The 10142-nt window shown below is 41.7% G+C and overlaps 1 protein-coding gene across 1 annotated transcript in view; it reads right to left on the reverse strand.

Moving 5' to 3' along the window:
- Positions 1-1011: 1011 nt before the first annotated feature.
- MYB (v-myb avian myeloblastosis viral oncogene homolog) overlaps positions 1012-10142 on the reverse strand; it is a 25102-nt gene continuing 15971 nt past the window's right edge. The window contains exon 15 of the mRNA XM_008945538.1: positions 1012-1245. Coding sequence (XP_008943786.1) covers positions 1129-1245 — 117 coding nt within the window. The 3' untranslated portion in view covers positions 1012-1128. The remainder of the gene's footprint in view (positions 1246-10142) is intronic.

Here is a 10142-nt window from a genome sequence, read left to right on the forward strand (position 1 = left end):
GGCAGTACAAAGAACCATGTATTTCTAAGAACCTGATTCAGTACACAAGACCCAAGTTAGGGAACTATTAGCTAGACATAGAACAAAACAGACAACATGAACAAGACAGTGTTCTCCCAAACATATGAAGGTGCAATGCATGCTGTTACAAACCAATGAGAAACCAAAAAAAACACATCCAGACAAAAAAAAAAATCTCCCAGGAACAGTGTTCAAAAAAATATTGCTTATAAAAAAGGGGAAAAAAATATAAATGATGTAAAAAAATTAAAATAAAAAAGTCTGAAATGCTAGTGCATAGTCAATTAGCTAACATCAACATTTATTTTCTTTCCATATAAAGCTCTACTGCTCCTTTTACACTAGCAGCATGTCTACACGCTAAGGTCTGTAGCAGCAAAACACAGTATTCATTTGGCATTTACAAAATTAAATTACTGAATAAAAATATAATTTTTCTCATAAATCTATGTTTCATACAGTAATATTTTCTTAAAGCAAGCTAATTACCCCCCCAAACAGAAACACACAATGTATAATAGTCTAGAACCATAATAGAAAAGAGTTTTTCAAGAGGCATAGATGTTTGAGTATTCACGATCTTGACCAGTTTTCCCCCTTTGCACAGACTAGCGTTTGTAGTAATGCTTTTCACTTCAGTATTTTACACCAATGCATTTTGTTCAGTGATTTAAAATACATCTCTTTGAGTACCTGCTCTTTTATTATTTAAAAAAAAAGAGAAAAAAACAACACCCCAACCCTGGCTAGCACATCACTGAAATAACAATACTGGTGTATTAGGTCTGTTTGATCTCAAAAAGTACAAGAAAAATTATCTTTATTATAAGTCTTCACATAAGATCATTAGTTACTGATTCAAAGTTAATACCTAATAATTTAGGTGAGTATCATTAAAAAAAAAAAATCCTCTTAAGTTGGGTGAAATCCAACAAGAATATATATGCTGAGTGACTAAATGCACTTTGTGCTGCTCCCAACTGTTGTACCACAACAAAGATAGGCTCTTCTCCCATTCATGAAAAGTTCTCATGCAGAGGAACAGGAATTTCCCAGTGGAGGTGAAGTGTTCTCAAAACCATAATGCTTCTCTGTCCGTCGACCCTTTCACATCACCAGCGTCCGGGTGGGGAAGGTGGCCATGTATTTGCGTGCCTGATCCGTCAGGGCCATCTGATCCTCAATCTTCCCACAGGACGTTGACTCCCAGGAATTATTCAGATGCTAAATTAGAAGCAGGTAGAGAGATTTGAGGTGAAGCTCATGTGATTAATCTGTAGTTCCAGGCAAAACCAGGCCCACTCATGATGAAGTGTTGCCTGAATGTGCAGCATGGTGCTGTCCCACCTCCAGAGAAACTGAAATCTCAACAAAACAGGGAAAAAAAAAAATCATTCCCCACTTCCTAGTTAGCAACCAGAGGGCTGGGCAGACCAGATGATCTGCAGAGGGACACCATACAGGAGGCAGGATCCAGAGCTCCCCACTATTCACAGAATCACTGAATGGTAGGGGTTGGAAGGGACCTCTGGAAATCTTCTAGTCCAGCCCCTTGCCAAACCAGGTTCACCTAGAGCAGGTTGCACAGGATGGCATCCAGGTCAGTTTTCAAAGTCTCCCGAGAAGGAGACTCCACAACCTCTCTGGGCAGACTGTTCCAGTGCTCCATCACCCTCACGGTAAAGAAGTGTTTCCTCATGTTTAGGTGGACCTTTTGGTGTTCCAGTTTGTGCCTATTGGCTCTTGTCCTGTCATAGGGCACCACTGAAAAGTTTTCTTTCAAACAACATGTTCTCTACAAGGCCTTATCTATGACCTTGCCTTTAATCCTTCCTTTCTGTGAAAGGTCTAAAAAGAGAATTTTCTTGCAGGTGGACTTTACAGTCAACAGGGCACACACAGGCTAAAGCCCACAGTTAAATGTTCAGTGTTATGTCCTCACACAAATTCCTGCAAATCCTCACAGTCTACAGCTGCTCTGCCCTGAGCTCCCTGAACAAACGTGACAATGTGGACAGCCTGACCACAGCTCACAAAAAGTCCCGCGCTGGAAGCTGCTTTCACCTGCGTGCAGCCATCAGCACGTGCCCATGAACAGAACTCCTCTGGCAAGAGAGGTGTGTGTGGGGGTGACTCTCACCAGAAACAGCATTTTAATTATCATGTACGCCATTTCACTTCTTGTGGTATTTATGGAGGTTACAGACAACATTTAGTATAATGTTAAAGTGAGATAAACATATCTGCAGAGGGCTGTGCGCACTGCATTTATTTACTCACTACACATGTGAGATGTTTCTCATTGCCTTGAGCTATAAACAGTAATGAAATTTCAAAGTGCCTGGAATTTACCAGTATACACACACACTTTTAAATTTTTTTTCTATTGAACTCTTTCACTTAGTCATTGCATTTGCTTTTCCACGTTGAGATAGTCCTTAAGCCCAGAACAAAAACTCTATTATTATACACAGCTTCTTGTACAGATACCCAGCATTCCAAAAATGCAAACAACTGTGCTTAATAGAAAGCTGCCTGCCAGTGAGAGCTTTCCAGTAGTGCTGAATGTTGAGAAGGCCTATGCCCAAGATCCACCACCACCAAGTCAGGAGAAACCCTTCTCTATTTCCCTCTGCTTCCAATAAGGATCATTGTGGCAGTTCAAGACCTACATTACTCAACAAGATGGCCAAAGCCTTCCCAACATCGAGGACACTGGGTGAAGCATAATTACTGGGCTGCAAACCATGTGCTAAGAGCAGAACTGTCCCGGTGTGCACATGGCTATTCATGCTGCTCCTTCTAGGTGCCAACTACAGGATCCTTGAATTATTCTCTGGCCTCAATGTTTAGAGAATGCCCTTGTACCTGGACAGGTACAAACACAGAGACCGAGGTTCCCTACTTTGGAGTGCTTACAGTCTAAAAGGAACAAAACCAATGAATAAATAAACAGCATGGCCAAGATAAGGGCAAGCATGCTAGTCCTGTCAACTTCTGCTGGGCTTCCCTAGACACAGCTTTCTATTCTCTGTAGAGAAATTCAAAATATCTCTGCTCCTGATGCCTTACTGCAGATAAAACTCCTGCAGAGCTTCAGTGGGAGTTTCCCATGTGCAGGAGAACCAGGTCAGGCCTCCAATCATTAAGGTTCTGCAGCTTGTTGTAGGAAAGCCGCATCTGTGAACAAACATACATCTATTTTCTACAGTGGTTCAACCTGGGCTGGCTGTGTACCTTGTGCTGTGGCTCAGCTTAAGGCACATGCCACAGCCAAAAAGCAGGTGTGACATATTTTCTGCATGCCACAGACATGCACGTGATATGCCACAGCTTCTTTTATGTTTTGGTTAAACAGCTTTTTTTTTTTTTTACAAAGGCACCTACATCAGCTGGGAACCTACAGCCTCCTATTGATCCTCAGTGGGACTCAAGCACCTGTGAATATTTTACCCTGTTGTTTTAGAGGAATTTGAACCAGGGACCAAATCAATACCTGGTACAATGCCATCACTTTTACTCAGAAGTCAGACTTGGTCTGTACGGATTTAAAGCAGTTGAGTAGTTCCAGAATACCCATCATTTCAAAGGACAAAAACGTGTGTCCAACTGGTATTTCCCAGTGATCCCCCAAAGCTTCAGTGCACTGGTCTAGAAATGAGAGATCAGTAGTTCCTTAAATAACTGAAAACATTTGAGCAAAAGTCCATCTGTCACAGTATGTCAACTTTTAAAAAACAGAAGTAATGTCAGGCAAGGAGTGTCCTGATTTCATAAATTAGGTGTAATGGTTAGTGTCTACACTGAGCTCTTTATATTAACAGCCATGTGCTTAGGAAAAAAAAAAAAAATCTGTATCCTGATATCTCCAACATCTCAGCAGGCTGCTACATGTCACTCATTCCACTGAAAGCCTGGTCTTCATTTAACCTGATGTCAGAAGCCGCTCAGGCAGGCAGTAACCCTCTGCACTCTCTCCGGGCTCAGCCACCCTGGCACCCCAGGAAGGCATTGGGCAGCAGGCACAAGGAGAGACAGGAGGATCAGGTAGATCCCTTGCTTGAGCCTGCTTGAAACAACTCACTCAGGTTTTGCCATAGAGACAGCGCAGGAGCAACTCCCCAGAGAGTTTTGACCCTTGTATTATCTCCCCAGAAAAACATCATGCAATTTTTTTTCCCCTCTTACAAGTAGTTCATAAGAAGAGACTCGCTAATGGTGGTGAGATCTTTGCCCCGGTAAAGAAACCAGAATTTGACCCTAACTAGTATGTTTACTAAGACAACTTTCAATTCTATCCTGAGGAACTTAGATAACATTTAAAGTGGGCATTTTTCATAAACATTTTCTGTCTGAAGGCTTGGCACCCAGCAGGCAACACAAAACAAAGCACAATGCCCTTGCCTTGTCAGTCCTGCAGCACGGCGCCGGAGGCACGTGTGAAAGTCATCCTGACACGAGAAGTTTTACTTCCCTCCTTGGCAGGGAGTGCTGGGTCCCACAGCCCAGCCAGAGCTCCTTGCCAGATCTGGGCAAACACAGCAACAGGATCCCGTAGTAAAAAGGGGAAAGCACAGTGCCTCCCTGCGCACCAGCATCACAGCAAGTACGGGCAGGGGTCTGCTGCAGGACTGCGGTAGTGTCCCGCAGAAAGCAGCGCTTGGCAAACCTGTCAAAAGAGAAGAAACCTGGGCAAAAAGCTGGAGGCATGCAGGAAACAGGACAGAAACCCAAGTCAGACCACTCGTTTTGCAGAATGCTCACTGCATCTCCTCTATCACATTTAAAGGTCCAACTCTGCAAATCAACAGGCAGAAACACAAAAGCTATGCAACTAGAAGCCAAAAGGCCAGACCCAAAAACCCACCAAAACTGATGGGCATGTTTTCATTGATTCAATGGATTCATCCTACTTAAATTCAGTCATCTAAGAGAGAGGTGTTCGTTTTGGCACCTAAATCAAAGGTGGCAAGTGGGGAAAGGAATTTCCACGGTACAGTTCTTTCAACATGTATCTGTTATCGCCTCAAAAAGCGGGAGACTATTCTTACTCTTGCTGTCAATTAAAAGAATTTAAGCCTTTTCTGCCAGCATTTCCAGCTGTATTTTTCTCTTTCACACACAGTAATTTTCTCTCTTTAAGTTAAAACAGGGAGTGGGAGGGAGAAGGTATACTACGAGTTCCCATAGGATAAAATTACAGACCCAAGGTACAGTTCCAGCTATGCCATTCTCCTTGGCTCTTTTTTTTTTTTTTTAACCTCAGTAATCCTACCAGCACATCCTTCTCCCGGCAGCAGAACTACCTCACTTATCCTGTAATGTGCCTTCAACTGCCCTCAGGCAGATGCAAACTGTAAACAAGCTGTCAAAGCTATAACTGGGATATCCAGTTAAAGCACTTTAAACAAAAACTTGGACCATCTAGAGAAAACAGACCAGAGTAAGGAAAGAGAAGACTGTGGAAAGGTAGTCTTCTAACAGAATTAGTGCTTCTGCACTTGGAGCCTGGACCACCTTTTGTTGTGCTGTCTGCTTAAGAAAGCTCCTGCATTACAACACCTTGCGTGTTAAGAGTGGATGCCAAAACCAAACACTGCTGCAGTCCAGCTCCCAAACTGATGGAAGTGTAGTAGTAAAAACGTCTGGGCAAAGAACTGTGTTAGAAGACAAATTTTAATTCTCTACTGTGCTGGCAGGTATCTTCAGCAACTCCAGCAAAGTAATTAGTGTTACATACATATTCATTACTTTAGCCAAGTTGAACTGGCATGTAAAATCAAAAAAAAGCCAAAATGCTTAAAATATTTAGAAGGCTCAGACTATTAGAAGGCATCTTTTAGTGTTTATCTACTGCACAAAACTGGAGTTTTTGCCAATTTTGCCTTAGACAACACGATATGGGTAATTTGCAGAATATACTGCTGAAAAAGAGGCTTGCCACAGAAATGCAGTACTCCTTCTGAAACAGTAAAACAATCCGTGCCCTGAACAAAGTAATTTCCCAGCAGAATACAATGCATATCGTGTAGAATAGTATGGCTTTCTATTCTGTCAGGATGCAGAACCAAGAGAAGCCCTTTTACTTATCAAGACCAGACAGCAAGACCAACTATGGTCACTCAAGTGACCATAATGAATTCTACTTCATTTGCTAAGGCAGAGCACTACTTCTGCTCATGTTACTAGTTCTCCTCTGGAGCATGGGACAGCCTTCTCCTAAACTCTGGGGCTTCCCAGTTGCTCAGAAATACAGCTTGCTAAATGTGAGAAAGTAAGACAGTGCAACTTTTCAGCTTGTATTATAAGCTTGCTACCAGAGATAGAAAGAGCTATTTGTTGGTGCTTTTAAGAGTTTAACCCTGAACCCCTTACACAGACAAAACTTCTGTTTGAGAACTATGAGCTCTCCAAGTAAGATTAATGGGAGAGATATGGAAATGGACTAAGCACCTGCAACTCACATTAGGATATTCAGTCCCTTTCTAGTTTTGTTCTTAAGTATTTTTTTTTATTCATAGATCAGAACACATTGCTGCAAACTGCTGATAGTTGAGCTGTTAATTTTCTTTTGAGACACCATTGCCTGCTCAGGGCAGCTGTAACTCCTGATCTGCTTGCAAGCTGAATTCTGCTGCCCTGGGAGGAAATCATGCAATGACTGACCTGTAACTTCAAACCTCCTTTTGCTCCTTCAGCTATGTCAACCACAGCTCCTGTACTTTAACTTCCCAGGACTTGAGCACGGTGTGCTTCCCCCTCTTTCTTGATTAAACAAAGAAGAGTATGAGACTTTGAGATCAGCTTACCCCAAAAAACAGCCATGGAGGAAAAGCAGAGAAAGTCTGCTGCTGCAGGAGACCACACTGCCTCGCCTACACATTTTATCTTACAACCAGCTGCAGAAAAAATTCCATGTTTCACTTTTTAAACGGTGAAAATTAAGCTTAGTGACAGACAACTCACACTCCTGAAAAGGTTAACCAAGTAACTGTTTTAAAATCCTTTAAACTTACTCTTTAAAGAAAATGGTTACATAAACCGCTGAAAGTCAGGAAATTCGAGCTGAAACGTGTCAGTCTGTGGTTAAAAAATGGAAAGTGACAGGAGCTAGGGGTTGAAGAACATTCTCTTTAGCTTGCAGGGCTTCTACCTTGTGTTGTTTCCTTTGTTACTGGGGGAAGAAGATATCAAAGCAGTGCTATTTTCTTAAAAGGTTCCATTTCATGGTGTCTTTTGATAGCCTGCAGGGTTAGGTGGATGATCTATGATTTAGCCTACTTTTCTATCAGTTAAAATGTCTATGTTAGGATAGTACTTATTACGTACTGCTATGGAACATAATGTGAAGTAAACCATAATTTTTACACAGGAAGGGCCAGAAACACAGTTTTAACCTCTTATGAGGCACTGTTCAAGCAAATGTTCAGTACAGATGTTTGCCTCAATAAGTTTCATATGTTATCCCAAAGTCTCAACCCTTGGAAAAGCTTCTACTGAGGCCAAAAACTCCCTACATTAAAACTAAGTATTGTTAGAGTGACAAAAATACAGGTTGCAACTAATTTCACCAATATAAAGCAGAAGTATTTGGAATCCATGCAATGGAGCGTAAGAGCAATTCCACCCTAAGGCAGCAAACACGCAGGTTTGGTAAGATATCTTCTATTCCTGCCAGTAAGAGAGTAGCCAATGTACAACCATAAGATTTGCCACACAGGACAAAAAAAACTGGCTGAACCTTCATACCTTGCCAGAAAGGTCCTACACACAGCTGCCTTTACATGCAATGTTTTACAGAGACTTAACCAGGGGATCAAATGAAGACAAAGCTCAAACTCTTCTTGGGTCTATGGGGGCTTTTTCATCCACTGATTTAATGCAACACTAATATCACCATATTCCCAGTGCAGTTATATGCAGGTACCTGACCTCACATGCCAAGTGATGCAACATGCTGTTCCTTCTAAGTGATAGTGAATCTTATTGTGCTATCTGGTGTAGTCATCAAGTATTATTTACAAAGCTGCGCACAATCAGTTGTGTATCCAAAATGCTGTAAAAAATATCCTTAGAGATTGCTTTGAACATTTGTTACTCTTGCCTCCTTTGGAATTTAACAGCAAAACAATAAGTAATCGGGCACCTTCCCGAGTTTTTTGCTAGCCGTATAACTTTTTTTTTGATGTAAATGCAGTGCAAATTATTAATACAATGGAAAACTCTGTGGGCTGGTAAACATGCCACCTCTTTCTTATCTAAGTTCAAATTTAAAATAAAATGGAATTTTACAAACCAAGCATTTAAAAAAAAAAATTTAGTGCTCTCTTTCTTCTCTCTTCCCTCTCCATATAAACATCCCAAGGTGCAGCGAGTGCCATAATTCTTTCTTGGACTGAAGTCAATGAGAATTTGCCTAAGTTAGAACAGTTGGATCAGGCCCAAAATATTAACAGCAGCAATGTAAACATATGCAGACACAATTAAATTTCACCCATATGAGTTCCCTCGTATTCTATGTCTACCTGCATGGAATCAATGTATTTAGTCCAGCGTTTGCGTGTGCACCTTGGTGTGTGTACAGCTGTGAGAGCAATACACCAAATTAGAAACTAGAAAGTGTAGAAAGCACAGAACAAGCACATACTAAAAACTGGTCACATACAAAATGCTACCAGCCAACACTAACATTTTCACTTGCTTTACACCTTTAGACACACCCTGTCCTCATCACCATGTTTGTCTCCACTGGGATGGAGGGGGAGAAGCATTAGAGGCAGAGCAGCAGCAGTTTCTGGTGTGGAACAGCCAGACTGTGTGCCCTTTCTGAGCTGTACGGGGCCAAACCCCCCTCTGACCTGAAGCCAAGGAGCCTTACCAGGAATGGAGAGATTCTCCCTTTTAACCACGACACCGAGTCCAAATCAGAGAGCGCAGCAATCAGCAGACAATACTACATTGTTATAAAATGTCTGTATTTCATTCTAACAAAGCTGTCTGTGACACCACCACAGAAACTTCTAGCCTCATTCTTCATTTACAATTACATTTCAGCTGAAACACTCAATCATTCTTCATCGACAGAATGATTTTACCTTCATACTAATTCATCAAGAAGCTGCATCAATTCATTTGGGGACTTTTTACAGCTTTCAGTTCGACACATTTTAAACACCGAGATGAGTCGGGAAATACTTTTTAACCCAGTTCCTACTTAAGGAAAAATTCGTTTTATGCGAACAATGAGAATACCTGACAGAATTTTAACATGCTTTCCTGAGCAAGGACTGAAGAATGGGATTCAAAACAGCCCACAAACTGACTCGTGTAAACTTCCTGAACTAAATCAGCATGAGTGAGGAGAGAAGGTTAAACAAGCCCTTTCATTTACAGCAGTTTGTAAAGAAATTATTTTTAGATAGCAGGAAACATAACACTGTTCTGCCAAAGATCAAAAGATCTTACTTTACAGGCACTTCAGATGTTTTGTTTTTATTACAGGCAGAGTGGATGCAACTACCACTAGCAGGACAACCCACAACATACTCTGTTTAGCTACCTGAAAACGTTGCGCTAAACCTACAGAGAAGCCTGGAGTTTGGCTGGGGAACATGGTCAGGTGTTGGTGCACTGGCAAAACAGAGGGTCTGAACATACAGGGACCAAAAATCTCCTTCCACACACCAGCTGGGGAGCTCCAATAACACCCTGCAAAGCTGGAGCCCTAGGCTCCTTTGGCATGAGATGGTCTGAATTCAGTCCCCAAATAACTGACCTAACCAAAGGGCAGTGGATCTTCAAACCCTCCTCTTAGCTATCTACCATGGTGCAGCAAAGAAACAGTTCATTAGAGAAGAGTAAATAAGCAATATGCTTTGGGCCCTATGGACACCCCCATGCAGAGCGAAGACACAGTCCCTGCTCCCCAAGGCTGCTTTTCATCAAATAAATCTGCAGTGCAAAATACAAACCTCCTCCATGGCAAAATGTGCCAAACAGGGACATATGTGAAATTTTAACATCTCACTTTATAATGCCTGCCTAGAGATGCTTAATCAAAGCCATGTTTTGTTCGTTCCTTCCTCTCATAAATAACCCCTAGTGTAAATTCTGGAAAGAGT

This window comes from Merops nubicus, unplaced genomic scaffold (assembly GCF_000691845.1).
Source record: "Merops nubicus isolate BGI_N331 unplaced genomic scaffold, ASM69184v1 scaffold6038, whole genome shotgun sequence".
Classification (NCBI taxonomy): Eukaryota; Metazoa; Chordata; class Aves; order Coraciiformes; family Meropidae; genus Merops; species Merops nubicus.